Here is an 18,666-nt window from a genome sequence, read left to right as displayed (position 1 = left end):
GTCTTGTTTCTACCCGTGGCCTCTAGAATCTGTTCTCAACACAGTAGCCAGCGTGACTCCAGGTTAGATCATGCTGCTCCTTTCCTCAGAACCCTGCACAAGTGCCTCATTTCACTGGGAGTAAGAGCCAGATACTTACAATGGCCTAGTAAACCTGCACAATCTGGCCTCCCTTCACCTCTCAGAAGGCATCTTCTACCACTCTCTCCCTTGCTCGCTCCTCTCCAACCACATTGGCTTCTTTGCCCCTTGTTTTTTAAACCTTACAGTCACACTCCTGCCGTAATTCTGTCCCACTGGCTGTTCTCTCTGCCTGGATATCCTCCAGTTATTCTCGTGGATGACTCCCTGACTCCTTCAAGTTTTTCTCAAATCACGCTTTCTCAATGATCCTGCCTGACCACTATATTTATAATCACCACTCCCTCATCCCCAGCTATCCACCCTGTACCTCAAAACCCCCTTACTCTGCTCTAAATTTTAATTTTTCCATAGCTTTTAATCTTTCTAACACATTACAGAGTTAATTGACTTATTTGTTTATTGTTTCCCTTCCCCCATTCAAATGTAAACTCTGCAAGCCTGATCTCTCCACTGGTCTTAAAGTGGCAGGGCCTAGTACCTGACACAAATGGACTCTCAATAAGGATTTGTTGATTGAGTTAATAAATTGTATAATTTGAGTAGTCAAATGTCTGCTCACCAATTGATTTGTTTTAAAACATCAAAATATGTGTGTTTCTGAACAAAAGTTGATTGGTACTGTTCATACAAACTTCTCTTTTCAAACAGTTTTACCCCCCTTACTACAAAATGAGCACTTCTTGAGGAAATGGGCTCTTTAGACTGGCACATATCCTTCATGGTTTATCATTTGCCTTATCAGTGTATAGACTTTTCCATTCCATTGTAAAACAGTGGGTTAACTTATCTAGTAAGAGAGAATCTCCCAGAAGACCAAATAATATCACTTAGTTTGTGAGACTTGTGGAAGCTAAAAATGTTTTCCTAGGTGATTATTAGTTAGTGAGGGTATTGAGGATCACTCTTTAAAAAAAAAAATTTAATTGATTTGAGGGAGAGAGAGGAAAACGTTGATTTGCTGTTCCACTTATCTCTGCATCCATTGGCTGAGTCTTGCATGTTCCCTGACTAGGAATCTAACCTGCAACCTTGGCGTATCGGGATGACACTCCAACCAACTAAGCCATTTGGCCAGGGGTGAGGGTCACTCTTACAGCCCTTTACTAATGTATGCTAATCATTTACCTGTAAAGGCAGTTCCTTTATTAGTTGACAGAAATCCTTTCTTTCATCTTTTCACTTCAGTTCACTTATGTTTCTGGGAAGTGGTAAAAATATTAAGCAATAAACTTTCCTATATTTTGTGCATTTCAAAACCTATTTTTCTCATGTTTTAACCCTGTACTATTTTATCTAAATGTCTATTGTACATCAGATCCTTTGATAATTCACTTTTGTTCTTCATGTTTACATGTTTACACTATTTTGGAACGGCAATCAAGTAAAAATTTTAATTGCATCACTTACATTTTTGTTTTTGTTTTTGTTTTGTTTTTAACTATTCTTTTAGGCACTTTTGAATATATTGGTATGCTCTAAGTTCACCAATAGCTAGGATTTTTATGGTTTTAAAAAATCTCTGTCACTGACTAAAGTAGGTGGGAAAACAGCACTTAAATAAACCTCAGTTAATTTGTCATTGGCTTAATCAGAAGCTCCCTTTTGCAATAGTCTTGGATTTCTATGAGTCAGAAAAGACCATATTATAAATCATTTCTTGGGTAGGAAGATCTCAGCCAGAATCAAAGAGGCAAATAAAGTTAAAAAATAGCTAATGGTAATAGTTAATATTTTTTGAACTGTTGAACTACGCCAGGCATATTACATTGCCATAACTAACACCTCCTCACCCCAACCTACCCTAGCCCTGGTCTCTCTGTCCCCTTCTCTAGTTCCATTTTTTCATAGTTTTATCTCTACCTGACGTTACAGGTAGTTGTCTTCACTAATGGAATGCTATTTCTTGCTCACCTTTGCATCTCTAGCATCCATTACAATAAATGGCACACCCTAGGCACTCAATAAGTATTAGATGAAAGAATGAATAAATTTCCAAAACCCCATTTAATTCTCAGGATCACATTAATGGGTATGAAGCATTAGGAAACTAGATAAGTTGCTGGAGGCCATGCAGCAAATAATTAACAAAGCCTGGGTTCTTAGCTACTCTGCATATTGCCTCAAGGGAGAAAATTGGTTTTGTTATTTATAAGTAGCACCTGATACTTTAAGGCAAAAACACTTCCAACAGGAAAAGAGGAAGATTCCTGCTGTACCAAATGGAACAGCAGCTCATGGGGAAGCAGAGCCCCACGGAGGACACAGTGGACCTGAACTCCAGCGAACAGGAAGGTTAGTGAAAGCACGTGTACGGGGCTTCAAAGACAAAATTCTTGTGTATCAGGAATTGCTGTTTTGAAACCTTTTTGTTTAATACTTTGAATACTTATTTTTTGGGGGTAAAAATGCCAATTAATTTTATTTCTCTGTAGTTACCAATGATTGTCATTACCATTAAGGCAGAAGTGTTTGCACCATTCCATTTTATCTTGTCCAGTCTTTCGTTTCGCTGTGTATAAAATGCATTCGCAGATTCTTAGAATGAATAAGAAAACTGTCAGTTGCCCCTTCCAAAAGAGCCCGTCGAAAGCTTCAAGTTCAAGATGGAAATAAAAATAAATACCAAGAACTCAGTCATGTAGACTCTATCTCATTACATGCAAGTAGGATGTATATAATAGCATTTTTTATTTTTACGGTTGTAATTTGAAAGAGCTATATGATTTATTTTTCTAATCACACATTTTTGACGAGATGAAAGCTTCAATTTATTTCTTAAAATGGTTCTTTATGGTTTTTTGACAACTTGTCTCTCTCCAAGCAATGTGTGAGCAGAAAATCAGAACCCCTTGGGTGGGTCTCCCTTCCGAGAATATGTGCACACAGCCTCCGTTATAATTGGAGGCAACTGCAAGGGCTTTGCAGGACTGGGGCTCCTTTCCCCTCCAGGCCATTTCCTGTACTGTTTTCACTGTGTTTCCTAAGCCCACAGCCCAGTTTCTAACAACTCTGCATTTTAATTCTCCTCTGTTCGCTCCCTTTATCTCTGAGGAAGTGTCCTGTGACATCTTCCTCAAGTTCCCCACTTAATTTGAGATGGTTCAGTTTTTTCCTTTCTCTTTATTAGAAGCATTGTTACTTCTTCTGTTTGCTTTCATGTTTTCAAATGCTGTCTTATTATTTTTGGTGGCAATATTTTCCTCTTTCTCAGATGTGATGTGCCACATAGCTTAGAGTTTTTTCGAAGTTCGTTTTTCCTTACCGCTTCCTGAACCCTCCCAGGTCACCAGTGTCCCGTGTCCTCGCTTCTCCAGCGTTCTTCCACAGGTCCTGTCGCTGACGTGCTGGAAGTGGCCGTTGCTCACCTGCTCTCCTGGAGTTGCCAGTGCACATCCTGCCTCTGGGCTGCTCTTGCACTGTTCTCTGTCGTGGCCTCTCACTTCTGGATTTAGATTTTTGCTGCTAAAAGCACATTTATTACACAGTAATATAAGAGCTATTTAGACTAATGAATGCTCTAATAAGTACAATGGTCTAACAGAAAGTGCTATTAAACCTATAAATATTAACTACTGATTAATATTTCATAACCGCCTCAAATTCTTTTGGGGATTAGATGGGATGGGATATAAATCATAAGTGAATGACTAGACTAATAAATTAAACCTACTTTGAATTGTGACTTTGACAAGTTAACAGATCATTCAGAAATGATCCCCCAAATAAATATGCATATGTTTTACAAAGCACAGGTGGAGGAACCTAAGATGATTCTTTTGTGTATGAATTTCACAGGTTCTCTGCAAGAGCCTGAGTTTCAAATGCCTTTTTATTTTCAGTGGAAATTTACCCTCTCAGCCTCTCCTACTTCATATCCCTGTGATGGAAGTAGTCACTAGGAAAACAGAGTGATTGATTCTATCACTCACATAATAGTCACAAAGTTACTAGTATGTTACTATTGTTTGCATGTCAGCCAGACCAGGGAAATTAAAAATAATAGTCAAAATCTTCAGTTATACTGAAGATGTACATTTTTTAAGGCAAAGTAAATTTGTTTCTCAAGAGCACAGTCATTTTTGAGGTGATTGTTAGATTGCAAATGAATATTCCTATTTAGAAAATAAATAACAAAAGTTTAACATTTCCCCGTAATTTAAGTAGATTCAGCATACTGGCAGGATAATGGAACATAATAGGTTTTATTTTACCTCCATGTAGGAACTTAACCAATAGTCCTATTCATTTTCATATGGTATCTTTATTCCATGGAGCACAAAGAGCTTTTAGTAGTCAAGTGTGAAGTCTGCATATTATTTCTAAATGTTCAAAGAATGAGAATACCTGTTCATTAATATCCTTATTCCTAATAGGTCAAAAACATTTTAGCTCTCAAATTTTAGGCAGTATTTCACAATTTAATACTATTCTCCCCTCCCCAAAATGCTCTTTCAAGTGTTTCTGTTTGGCTATGGATGTATTTGAAAAAAATAAATAAATTTATGCCAAGTAAGGTCATTATTGTCTCGTGAATGACAAACATTGAGATATATTTAGGCAATAATGGGTACAAGTTGATGGTTATAAGGTCCTCCACTTAGTTGCCTTTGCCTAACATTGAAAAGAACTGTGGAAGCTGTCTGTCTCATTCAAAGGCCATTTAGAAGCCTGCCTGGAACTGTATCTGATGAGCGGTGCGTTGTTTTTTTTTGTTTTTTGTGTGTGTTTTTTTGCAGAGAGAGTAGGTAACTGGAAACTGGAGCCATGTTTAAACACTGCTGCTTTTCTCTCAGCTGATGTTCACTATAGGAGTATACAAAAGCCAGTTTACCTTCCCTTCGTCACTTTCTGCTATGCTAAATAAAATGTAAACAATTAGAAAATACTGCCAACAATTGTGAGTAGTAGGCCTGAGTTTAGGAGTAGGTTGATGGAGTAATGGCACAGAAATTAGAGTAATTCTAAATCTCATTACTTGAAATTTGACTGATGAACAGCTCTGAACCTTGTTTGAACTGGGGGTTTTTTGGTCATTGACAAAATAGTTGGTTAAGAATTGAGGAAACATAGTGGTACAAAGCCATCCCTGTAGATGGTAATAATGCAATGTAGCAGGTTAATATTGGGTATCATCTCAGCTGATGGAAAACCTATACTGGGACCTGGCAACCAAAGCTAATGAATATTTTGCTTTGTATGTTTTTTATATTTGGATTTCACTATTGTGTTTCCCCCCCTGTCTTAGGATTTTTGGGGGACTTATTTTAGATATCAAAAGAAAAGCTCCATACTTCTGGAGTGACTTCAGAGATGCTTTCAGCCTGCAGTGCTTAGCATCTTTTCTCTTTCTCTACTGCGCGTGTATGTCTCCTGTCATCACATTTGGAGGACTGCTGGGAGAAGCCACTGAAGGTCGTATAGTATGTATTATACTTTTCTCTGAACTTTTGACATTAATCAGTTTTTAAGATTCATAGTAGATCAGTGAGGGTTTAATTTTGGATTCCTTTATGTGGAGAGATTTGATGTATGGTCTGGCAGATAACTTCATATGTATTTCCTGGATGACTGGTGGGACTGGTGATCTGGGAGTAGAATATCACAAAGCAATTAATTCTGAGGCTTCCACAAGCTTCTGATCTCATCTCTGGCCCCCATCCTAGGCTAACTTTAGGCTGTGATTCTTACCTCACAGGAGGTCCATTACAAGCCATGCTTCTGTCCATTCACTTATAAAATGTGTAAACTTTCAGTAAGCAAAGGAAAAGCGAGATAGGAAGGTAGAGAATACACACCTCCATTCACTACCATTTATTTTCTGCTGCCTGCCTGCCTCTTTTTAATTCTCCTATCCCACATCTTGCCCAGGGTTGCTAGGATTTCATAACAATGGAAAAAAATATATACCCATGTATTTTGAGCATTTCCCCTTAGTTATAATGGCCGCCTGTACAGCTTAGATAATGAAATAATTTATATCTCTACACAGAGTGCAATCGAATCTCTCTTTGGAGCATCCATGACTGGGATAGCCTACTCTCTCTTTGGTGGACAGCCTCTTACCATATTAGGCAGTACAGGACCAGTTTTGGTGTTTGAAAAGATTTTGTTTAAATTTTGCAAGTAAGTATTATATACTTTTGGCCCTTAGCCCCTTTCTATTTTTCTACTGTATTTATACTTCCCCCAACATTGAATTTGGAGGTCTGCTGGGAGAGGTGGAAGTGGTTGATTTGATTCAGTTTGTCATTTTTGCCTCTCCATGAAAATAAAGGAAAATGAAAAGATTTGTGTATAATGTTTTGTGATGTTTGTAAAAAATTATATTCAGTTCTCAACACTGAGAACCGCTGTTAGTTTTATCCCCTTAGAAGTTCCCGTTAGACAGTTTTGAGTTTAGATACAGGATGTGAAGCTTATTTACTTTCACTTCATGAATTGGACTTATTTCCATCTGTTTAAAATGGTATCGGGTTGTTAAATGACCTTCCTTCTATTATTCCTTTTCTCCTAGAGAATATGGGCTGTCATACCTGTCTTTAAGAGCTAGTATTGGACTTTGGACTGCAACCCTATGTATCATACTTGTAGCCACTGATGCAAGCTCCCTTGTTTGCTATATCACCCGGTTTACTGAAGAAGCTTTTGCTTCTCTTATTTGCATCATTTTCATTTATGAAGCCCTAGAGAAGTTGTTTGAACTCAGCGAAGCATATCCAATCAACATGCATAATGATTTGGAACTGCTGACACAATACTCGTAAGTACCATTTCCCCTGTTGGCTGTGGGGCTTTCCCTTTTACAAATATTGCTATTGTTATAAGAAATATGAGGAACTTACTCAGCAGATAGAGTGCCTTAAATTGATTCATGACCTAAATCCTGGACTCTGAGTGGAACAAGATTTTAAAAGTAATCTAATGAGCTACTCATCTGATACTTGAGTTCTCAATTCAACAGCTCTGCCAAGAATATCTTTTTGGAGTTCTATTTGTCACGAATTCCCTATTAAGTAGATAGTGAACCAAGGTCAATTTTGCTAAATAGGCATTCTTTTTTTTGCAAAATATATATGATTTTTGTTTTTCTTTGAGGCCTTATCAATTTACTATAATCCAAAGGAAAAAGTGAAAATATAAGATTTCCGATTTAGACCAGTGAGGTAAAAGAGATCCACTGGGTTAAATTGTATTAGACTGATGTTTGAAAATATGATAAAAACATAAACAAAAATCACTGAATTGATATGTAATATTGCTTTTGCAACTTATGACATTTATGATAGAAGTACTCAGGTATTGCCTATTGAAGTTAATATACAGTTTAGGATTAAAAACAGGATCAGACCTATTGCTCTTTCTAGTTTTAGTATGCCAGTAGTTTAGAATTTTTCTAAGGCTGTGTTTGTATACTGTATGTGGACATTATATTTGTACTTTCTTTGATTTAACTTGAGGATTTTTTGTTGCATTTGTATAGGCATTTTTATATAGCAAGTATTTGAAGCAGTGTTTTTTTTATTTTTAAATATGTCCCTATTGATTTCAGAGAGAGGAAGGGAGGGGGAGAGAGAGAGATAGAAACATCAATGATGAGAGTCATTGATTGGCTGCCTTGGGCATGCCCCCTACTGGGGATCAAACCCGAAACCGGGAATCAAACCTCAGTCTCCTGGATCATAGGTTGATGCTCAACTGCTGAGCCATGCTGGCCAGGCAAAGCAATACATTCTTTACGAGGCAGTTATAACCTCTATCTCAGCCACCATTGCTCTTATTAACTGCTCATATATGGCCTCAAATGTTTGAAGATTTATTATCTTTCTTTGTTATTATTAGAAATTGAAATGGTTGAAATTAGACCAAAATAGTGCAGTGTTATAATTTTGTTAAGAAAGATGTAGTGATATATCTAAAAATAACTAAAAAAATAAAAATAAATAATACCTATTTATTTACTTATTTATTTTTAATTTTTCAATTACAGTTTAAATTCAGTATTATTTTGTATTAGTTTCAGGTTTACAGTATAGTGATTAGACAATCATATACTTTACAAAGTAATTCCCTTAATGTTTCAAGTACACACCTGGCACCATATGTAGTTATTATAATATTATTGACTATACTCCCTATGCTGTACTTTATTCATATCCTTGTGACTTTTCTGTAACTACCAATTTGTACTTCTTAATCCCTTCATCTTTTTCGCCTAGACCCGAACCCCCATCCCTTCTGGTACCATCATTAGTCTGTATCTATGAGTCTGTTTCTATTTTGTTTTTTCATTTATTTGTTCTTTAGATTCCACATATAAGTGAAATCATATGGTATTTGTGTTTCTCTGCCTGACTTATTTCACTTAGCATAATACCTTGTAGGTCCATCCATGCTATTGCAAATGGTAAGATTTCATTCATCTTTATGGCCAAGTAATATTCCATTGTACATATATACCAACACTTTTTTCCATGCATCTATGGATGGGCACTGGGGTTGCTTCCATATTTTTGCTATTGTAAATAATGCTGCGGTGAACATAGGAGTGCATATATTGTTTCAAATTAGTGTTTTAGGTTTCTTTGGATATATACTCAGAAGTGGAATCACTGGGTCTTAAGGCAGTTCCATTTTTAATTTTTTGAGGAACTTCCATACTGTTTTCCATAGTAGCGGCAGCAATCTGCATTCCCACCAGCAGTGCACCAGGGTTCCTTTTTCTCCACCTCCTCGCCAACACTTGTAGTTTGTTGATTTATCGATGGTAGCCATTCTGGCAGGTGTGAGGTGATATCTCATTGTGATTTTAATTTGTATTTCTTTGATGATTAGTGACATTGAACATCTTTTCATATGTCTATTGGCCATCTGTATGTCCTCTTTGGAGACATGTCTACTCAGATCCTCTGCCCATTTTTAAAGTTGGACTGTTTGGGGGTTTTTTGCTGTTGAGTTGTGTGAGTTCTTTATAAATTTTGGATATTAATCCTTTATCAGGTATATCATAGGTGAATGTCTTCCCTCATTCGTAGGTTGTCTTTTTCATTTTTTTGATGGTTTTGTTTGCTGTGCAAAACCTTTTTTAGTTTGATGTAGTCACATTTGTTTATTTTTTTCTTTTGTTTCCCTTGTCTGAGGAGATATGTCAGAGAAAATATTGCTAGAGAAATGTTTGAGATTTTACTTCTTATGTTTTCTTCTTGGACTTTTATGGTTTCAAGCCTGTCATTTAAGTATTTAATCCACTTTGAGTTTATTCTTGTGTATGGTGTAAGAAGGTGGCCTAGTTTCATTTTTTTGCACATATCTGTCCAGTGTTCCCAGAACCTTTTATTGAATACACTCTTTTTTACCCCATTGTATGTTCTTGCTTCCTTTGTCATATCTTAATTGACCATATAGGTATGGGTTTGTTTCTGGTCTCTCTGTTCTGTCCCATTGGTCTGTGTGTCTGTTTTTATGCCAGTACCATGCTGTTTTGATTACTATAGCCTTGTAGTATAGTTTGATATCAGGTAGTGTAATACCTCCAACTTCGTTCTTTTTTCTTAAGATTATTGTGGCTATTTGGGGTCTTTTGTGGTTCCATATAACTTTATGGATTATTTGCTCTAGTTCTGAGAAAAACGCCATTGGTATTTTGATAAGAATTGCATTGAATCTATAGATTGCTTTGGGTAGTATGGACATTTTAATGACATTAATTCTCCTATCCATGCACATGGTATATGTTTCCATATATTTGTACCTTCTTCAGTTTTTTTCTTCAGTGTTTTATAATTTTCCAAGTATAGGTGTTTTACCTCTTTGGCCAAATTTATTCCTAAGTATTTTTTGATGCAATTGTAAATGGGAATGTTTTCTTAATTTCATTTTCTGATGGTTCATTATTTTTGTACAAAAATGCAACTAATTCCTGAATATTTATTTTGTATCCTGCTGCTTCACTGAATTCATTTATCAGTTCTAGTAGTTTTTTGGTGGAATCTTTGAGGTTTCTATATATAGTATTATGTCATCTGCAAATAATGACAGTTTTACTTCTTTCTTTCTAATTTGGATGGCTTTTACTTCTTGTTGTTTAATTGCTGTGGCTAAGGCTTCCAGTCCTGTGTTGGAAAAGAGTGGTGAAAGTAGACATCCCCACTTTTTTTAATCTTAAGGAAAGCACTTTATTTTTTGTTGTTGTTGTTCAGTATGATGTTAGCTATGGGTTTGTCATATATGACTTTTATTATGTTGAAGTAGTTTCCCTTTATTCCCACTTTGCTGAGAATTTTTATCATAAATGGGTGCTGGATTTTGTCAAATGCTTTTTTCTGCATCTCTTGACATGATCATGTGATTTTTAATCTTTCCTTTTGGAAAATAGCATGATTTTTAGTACTTTACTTTTTCTTGGTCTTCACAGATAGCTTTAAACAGTATACCCTTGTTTTAGGACAAGAAAATCAGAGTGGAAACAAAATAACTTTCCCAATGAAAGCAAAATGTGAGGGTGTTATACACAGGGTTCAGAATTGGATGAAGGAGGTGTCAGGGACACTGGAAAGCAGGCAGATGGGAAGAGCAGTTTGATTAGAGTGAGTGGTAACAGTGATACTTGCCTTTTCATTTGTCTTCAGTTGCAAAAAGAGCAGTGTCCCTTGATTTGGATATTTTTGCTAAGATACATACTTATCTCTGCTTGGACATTCAAACCTACTACTTGCCAGACCCTATGCTAGGTGCTAGGAAATCATGAATAATATTCTGTTCTCAAGGAGCTTCCAGTTCAATAGGGAGTGCAGACAGACAGACAGCATAATGAAATAAATGCTGTGTTAAGGGGTTGGTACAGAATGCTATGGTACTACATGAGAGGAGCACCTAAGTCAAATTTTGGGTTCAGAGAAGACTCCCTGGATGAAGTGACATAGAAGACCAAAAAATCAGTAGTAGTTAGAAAGATGCTGAGGAATAGGGCAGCAGAGTGGTTCAGATGGAGGGAATGACACAGGCCGAGATGCAAGCAGTTCATTAATGCTTTACAATATCTGTCCAAAGTCATACAGATAGTGGTAAACAAGAGATCAGAATTAGGTTTTATGACTCTGATATAATTTTCAGTATACTGATGAATACAGATAAGCTCTGCAAAGGAAACATTATGGAACAAATGAAATAGGTAAAAGCAGAACTATTCTGTTTGAAGTGGTGTGGAAGCAGCAATTGTCTACCCTTTCAGCTGTTCCCTGCACCCTTAGTGGCAGTTGCTAAGGTACTTCAGATTGAGGATTGCAGTTTAAAAATCCCCTAGTCTAGAAAGGAAGAAGCTCAGATAAGCAAGGATTGAGCCCTGGATAATGGTAACAGCTTGAAGGTAGAAGAATGAAACAATTGTAGCCAATAGATAAAAAGTCAGAGACAGAAAAAAACAAACCAAACAAACCACATGAATAATATCAGGTTATAGAAGGCAAGGGACAAGATTCTATCAGGAAATCTTTAGAGAGATTTGGTATAGAGATCAAACAATAAAAAAGAGAGATCATTGTCAACTTTAAGAAACAGTATTGGGTGGAGAGGAGAGGCATGACTGGAAGCCAGTGCAAAAAAATTACGAAGGGTGTAGGCAGTAAAGAAATGGAGAAGGTATGCGTAGGCCACCTTGGTGTCAAAGGAAGTGAAAAACAGTGCCTGCTGGAGAGGGCGATGAGATCACTAGAATGATAATTTGTGATAGAACAGAGTTGTGTGTGTTTAAAAATGAGGACACAGAGACAGAGGAAAGAGACATTAGAGATGATGGAGACAGAGTGGATAAACATGGGATCGTAAAATTCCAGGAGTCTAAAAGTGATGAGATCAAGACAAATTGTGGGGTTAAGTAAAACGAAAGCTCAGGAATAACCAGAGATAAAAAATAGCTTGATTTGTCCATGATTCCTGCCTGCCATGGTGATCAGGATGAGAGGGCACAGGTCCTGACTTTCTTAATGTTTCCATCTCTGCTTTTTGAAAAAAGGTCCCCAGCAGTTTAAGTTAAAGTTATACTTTATCACAGTGTGCACATCTGAAACCTAATTATCTGAAGGCTGAGCAGGAATGTGAGCTAGTCACTGTGTGCCATTGCCCTAGTGCCCTTCCCAACCAAAATTAGTGAGGTAGGAGGTATGGAAAGATCGATTCATCCTCATGGCTCCTGAGGTTTTAATGTCTCTTGGACCTGAAATGGGTGTAAGAGAAACACAGAGAATAGCAGTCTCTGTGGAAAAAGGGGTTACTGTACTGTCTTAAGTTTATTACTCACCGTGATTGACTGGTCTCCTGCACCACTCACTGTGTACATGACTCTGATCAAGTATTGCTATTACTTGCTCTTTGGAAAAACAAAACCATTTTTTTTTTTTTCTCTGCATACAATGCATGTATTTGTTATCATACTTTTAGTCCTGTGCATTAAAGAAAATAAATCAAAGTCATTGCTAACAATAATGGCTTCTTTAATGTGTTGTATAATCTCACCTTTTGCATAAAACATTTTGTGTTTCATGAAGTTCACATGATGCTTTTCGTGGTTTTCTGTTCTTATCACTGTGACCTAATCAGTTTTAAGTGTCATTATACTCATGCTCACCTAAAGTTTTCGACTGATGTTGGTGGCCTCATGCTTGCACAGTTTTTATCAGACAACTTCTTAGAAAATCTCAAAGCTAGGATGCAGTACATCTGAGTTACAATTTTTGAAAACTTAATATGACAATTTTTGAAAACTTAATATGCCTATGTGCTCACATATTTTGCTTAGGTGTAAGATACTGAAAAAGAGGCCTCATCTACTTTTTAAAGCTATTCTTTATACTTGGGCCACTTATATTCAGATTTCCTTAAATTCATAGTTTTACCAACCAAATAACGAAATGTCTTTGATTTCTTTAAGAATTTCCTAGTACCTCTGGCATCCTAATCTTATAATGTAGTAATATGTAGACCTTATATTTGAAGCTACAAGCTTTCCTTTCATTGTGCCAAGAGCAAGTGTCAAGATAATCTATTTAATTTCAAGAATACATACATTACACCAGATGATCAAGCTGAATTTGTCAAGTTAGCAATAAGTAATGAGTTTGTAGAAATAACTTTTTCTAGGTTGCTTTGATTTTAAGAAATGGCAAAAATAGAATAAAGCACTCTGCTTATGGAAGATAAAACGTTTCTTCAAATATATTTTAATAATCTAAAGCTCTCAAAGATGGCAAGCTAAGGAAATATCAAGATTGTATTTACTCTTTGCAGTTGGTTGGATCAAAGCAAAGAGCAGGGTCTGACCATAACTCTAGATTCCAATATATTAGCATACTGGAGTTGAATAATATCCAATAATTACCAGACTGTTAGAAAGCGTGATCTCACTACTAAGTCATCAGAAGGTTTTGATTTTGGTTTTGGCCCTTTTTCTATCTCTTTGTTGTTTTATCCAGCTCCCAGCCCCTCTATATAACCCAGGACAGTGATTTGTTATGGATAAATGTTTTTTACTGCCTGACTTTATATTCAAAGAAGTATATTATTTTTCTCATCTCCTTAACTAGATCCAAGCCTCCTTTAAAGTAGAAAATGTAACAGTTTTATCTCCCATAGTCCCAGCATAATACTATAGAAAATAGTAATGCTTGAAATGTATTGATTAACTGAATACGTTGTAATATAATTGACATCACCTGACCAATCACGTTTGACAAGTAAAGACAATTGCTCTCTTTTCCAGTATATTTAACACTACTCTTAAAGATTTCAATTAGAAGTTTTGGATAAACTTAAGATGCTATGGGAATCTTAATGTGGGATAAAAATATACAAACTGAATTAATAAAACTAATTCTGACTACGAATTTAGACCAGGTGCCAGCATGGTGAAGAAGTCATCTGGAAGAGAGGTGGGACTGCAGCCTCCAGCAGAACTCCAAAAACTGATCAGAGATGTGGGGACAAAGATGATGAAAGGGAGGTTATCATAGCTTATTGCCCTGTTAGTCCTCACTAATCAAAAACAAAAGAATAAAACTCAGATTTAGAGAATCCCCGGTATTTCAACTTTTTAAAATCACCTTTTTCTACATATACACTTGACTAAAATTATCCAGAATTGCCTGCAACATAATTTTATAATTGTATTTTTGTATATTTATTTGTATAACCATTAGATTAATCTCCATAATGCTGGGCCCGTGACTGTTCGGCAGGCACACCTCTGTACCCCTTCTACTAGCAACGTCCTTGGCACATATCGTAAAATGAACATGTTTGTTCATATTTTTACATTTCTAAAATGCTTTTTACAACTCACATGCACATTTAACATAGAGTTTTTTCCTCTATTAAAAAGCTGACATTAAAATTGGATTATCTGACATCTTAGAACCAAATAAATACAATAGTAGGCACTCAATAAATCATTATTCAATAAATAAACTTCTGGCAACCCATCTTATTGTTGATTCTTAATCCAAACACTTGCTATCTTTGCTTTCCCTTCCTGCTTCTGAACTAAATTCTTGTTTTAATGGTAAAATCTTATCTCCAGTCACAATAGTATCCAGTATAAATTTATTATTTACCTGTTTCATCCTCACTGTTCCTAATGGATTATGAGCCTTTGTGTACAAAATTAAAGTATCTTCATCTTTCTGCCTTCAGAGAGCCAGGGGGTTGGTAGATGCCAGTAAGCCTTTGTTAAGTGTCTTCTAACAATGTTACTTCTCAGATCTACCTCCGGCTATTTTCTTTCTCTGTAACTATAGATTTGCAAACCTTAAATAGATTTATCTTTCATACTTTCTTCTCAAATAGCTATGAAAGGGCAGAAATTTGCATGAACATCTCTATTAGAAAGAGAGTACTAAGCAGGGATTGGTGGTTTTTTCTTTAAGATGCACTGAATGGCCACAGGTCATGTGTTTGTATAACAAATACATAGCATTTTGCTCTGTTGAAATGTAATGACCATTTTCAGAGAGAATGATTAGTAGAAGGCTAATTTTATTTCTTCATTTTGATATCTAAAAGAATTTAGCACTGATGTTATAATTTTTTTCAATTATAAAAGCAGACTTTAGGGAGTAAGAGAGGTGGTCTTACTCACTATGAATCATATCACTTGCTGTCATGGGTTGAACTAGGTTTCACCAAAATTCGTATGTGAAAGCTCTAACCCTCAGTGATTATATTTGGAGATAGGCCTTTAAAAAGGTAATTAAGGTTAAATGAGGTCACGTGGGTGGGTCTTAATCAAATCTGACTAGTGTCCTTATAAGAAGAGGAAATTTGACACACAAAGAGATACCAGAATGCACACACATATTGAAAAGACCATGCAAGGACACAGTGAGAGCGTAGCATCTGCAAGCCTAAGAGAGAGGCCTCAGAGGGAATCTACCTGATGACACGTTGATCACAGACTTCCAGCCTACAGAACTGTAAGAAAATAAATTTCAATTTTTAAGCCACCAGTCAGTGGTATTTTGTTATTGCAGCCCTAGAAAACTGATATACTGAGTAAACACTTATATATGTTTGGAGTAGTGAGAGCAAACTCTCTGAAGTCTTTCCCCTTGTTAATGGCAGCCCCATCCTCTTAGCTGTTCAAATGAAAAAAACACACATGGATTTATTTTTGACTACTCTCTCACATACCCAGACTTTTCAACAAATATAATGGCTCTCACTATAAAATTTAAACACTACTTACCACCCTCTCTACCTCCATAATCTCTTGTCTAGATTATTACAATTGCCTTCCAACTGGTGTCCCTGATTTTACACTTGCTCTTCCACAGACTGTTCTCTACGAAGCAGCCAGAATTATTCTCTTACAGCCCAAGTCAGATCATGTCACACTGCGTCTCAAAGCCCACTGATGGGGCTTAAAAACACTGTATGCTCATAAATATGTTGAAAACATAATAAGAACTACTGAAAGAAATATGTCAAAAATTACAGTAACTGGTGGACTGAGAGATTTTCTTTTTGTTCTTTTATTTTACAAATGTCCTATAGTGTGGTTTTATTATTTTGGTAATTCAAAATACTTTTGAAATTGAAAAAAAGAATAGGCATAAAAAATATGGTTGGCTTCTACAGATAGATCTTAATTCTCTGATTTTATGCCATATATTAATACGTAACTTGCTACACAGCACTCTGGGGGTAATTTAGTCAGTAAAGAGACTTTTTAAAAAATGAATCACAAACCATTACTGCTCAGCACACACACAGGAAGGTACTGATAATAACTACAAAGACAAAAGAGATCATCTGTAACCCAGGTACTAAAATTAGTAATAATGTTGAAGGCAGTTCTACCAAATTATGTTTTCCAGAAGACAGCCACAGGCTCTTCTCATGTAAGGAAGACTGATCACCTCCATTAGTCTTGACAAAAGCAAAGACTTCTGGATGAGGGCATTTAATTATAGTGTTTATCTAATCACTCTGTAGCCATTTACATAAACGTGATGGCTTAGAGCACTCACATTGTGGGGCATGGGGGAGCACCAGTAAAACATAGTGTTTGGTGAAGAGTGTATTTTAAGCCAAACATTTCAACATCACAAGTCAGAATTATTGGCATTTTATACTGGTGTTTTTAAAAATGTAAAAAGTGCAGATACTACCCACTTGAGACAACAGATTCAGGCAATATGTTACTAAATTACTTAAACAAGAAAGAGACTATTGCTCCTAAGGAATGATATTTACAGTGTTTTTTTGGGCAGCTCTGTTTTGCAGTAGTCACCTATGATATCATTATTCGAATTCATGACAAAGCTGGGTAAGGATATGAGGCATTTTCTTCTGTATACTTCATGAGCAGAAACATTGGGCTCCTTGAGAGTTCATCGATGAAGAGAATATTTCTAAGCAGCTTCTGAGCAATTTTATCTTAACCAGTTGATCCCAAACCTGGGATCTTCACTCCTTATTACAGTACAGTCTTTTTAGCCTCTGTGTTTGCACAGTTGTGGATAGTGTCAGGACCATCAAACTCTATGTCTAAAGACAGGAACTGTGTCCTCAACCAATGAACCTTTGGCATCATAACTTCCATGAATTTCTGCCCTCCAAACCCAGGTTCCACTGACATAACCAAGGCCTCTTCTACCTGATTAGCCCATGGTGTCAAATATTCAACTGTAGCTCCTAGTTTGATGGCAAGTCCAACTTTCATCCCATTCTCCCAGATGTCTTTAATAGAAGCCTGTGGGTATATTGATGGGCTTCTACTGCAGCCATTGGCTTTACCCACTGTTCCAACCTGGACACCATCCTGTGCATGTCAAAGAAAGGACCCTGGTCTAGCTGCTTCTGGTGACTTTTTGCCACAGGGTGACCAAAGGTGATGTTTTGAACATAATGTCCGGGTGCTGGTAATTGGCCCTTGAGGCCAGCAGAGGTGAGTGGCCAGGTCGATGCTGAGGAAGGACAGGCCAGTCTTATAGCTGAATGCTGTGGTACTGGCTCTCAAGAGCCAGGCTACCCCATGAGTCTCCCTGCAAGAGGAAGGCATCATCCTGATGTGTCCCTTTTTTGTTTTGAGGGGTTAGTACCTTAATCTTTAAGCAGTAACTAAATTTTCTTTTGAAAAAATGATTCGTTTTTAGTAAAGACATGAATTAGAGCTTTTAAGAATTTATTTTAGAATCAATTATGTCTTAAGTAAATGAGTCAAATCTAGCACTTTGCTTTGTTTTTGTTAGTTGGGTGGGTAAGAAAACTTAAAAGAGCTGGTTTGTTTAGTGATCTGCTAAAATATTATGCAAATGATAAAACCCCAAATCTCCATTAATGGGCCTTCTGGTGCCAATGGGATCAAAGGGCTAATAAATGTTTTTATCCCCAACTTCCTTTCAAATAAAACTCTATTTCAAATAAAGTTCTTCCTTTTAAATAAAATTCTGTTACATGTATGCACATGTATATGCATACATACACACTCACTTGGATACATCTACTACAATGCTAGTTCTCTCTTATGATATTACCTTCATAAGAAATTTGACATTTTCCCTATTTTGCCTTTTAGTTACCTTTTATTAACAATAAATTTACTTTTACCAAATTTGCAGAGCATGAAAGTGTTTTCCCATAGTGTTGGGCCTTTTTTTCCCCTGAAGTAAAGTCACAGAAAGATCAATTTGGGGGAATTTCCCCATCATGGAAACATACTACCTCTTATTAGTGAACTGGATTACAGGTGGAGGTTGGCAGGTTAGTATATGTGTAAGCAGAAGAGTAGCAAGACATTCGAAAGCCTGTGACCCTTGCTTTTTCACCTAATGCTTCTCCATTTAACCCTGGAATAACTAAAATTGGAGCAAGAGATTGGAGCAAGACACTGTAGACCCAACTGATAGTGTTTTGGGAGTTTACTATGGGTGTAATCGCTAAGCTTTCCCTGGGGGAGGACCCAAGATCAATGCAAGTCCTTAGGTTCTACTTTAAAAAGGAAAGAAAAGAAAAAGAAAGAAAGAAAGAGAGAAA

General features: G+C 36.5%; 1 protein-coding gene across 11 annotated transcripts in view; it reads left to right on the top strand.

Moving 5' to 3' along the window:
* Window positions 1-18,666, top strand: part of SLC4A10 (solute carrier family 4 member 10) — a 206,109-nt gene that overhangs the window by 141,618 nt on the left and 45,825 nt on the right. For all 11 annotated transcript variants that reach the window (XM_081143043.1, XM_081143037.1, XM_081143041.1 and 8 more), the window contains 4 exons: window positions 2,336-2,436; window positions 5,390-5,564; window positions 6,134-6,267; window positions 6,659-6,904. In XM_081143043.1, coding sequence (XP_080999169.1) covers window positions 2,336-2,436; window positions 5,390-5,564; window positions 6,134-6,267; window positions 6,659-6,904 — 656 coding nt within the window. The remainder of the gene's footprint in view (window positions 1-2,335; window positions 2,437-5,389; window positions 5,565-6,133; window positions 6,268-6,658; window positions 6,905-18,666) is intronic.

This window comes from Miniopterus schreibersii, assembly GCF_964146895.1.
Source record: "Miniopterus schreibersii genome assembly, chromosome: 7".
Classification (NCBI taxonomy): Eukaryota; Metazoa; Chordata; class Mammalia; order Chiroptera; family Miniopteridae; genus Miniopterus; species Miniopterus schreibersii.
The sequence above is the reverse complement of the archived record's forward strand: the minus strand, read 5'-3'. Positions and strand labels throughout refer to the sequence as shown.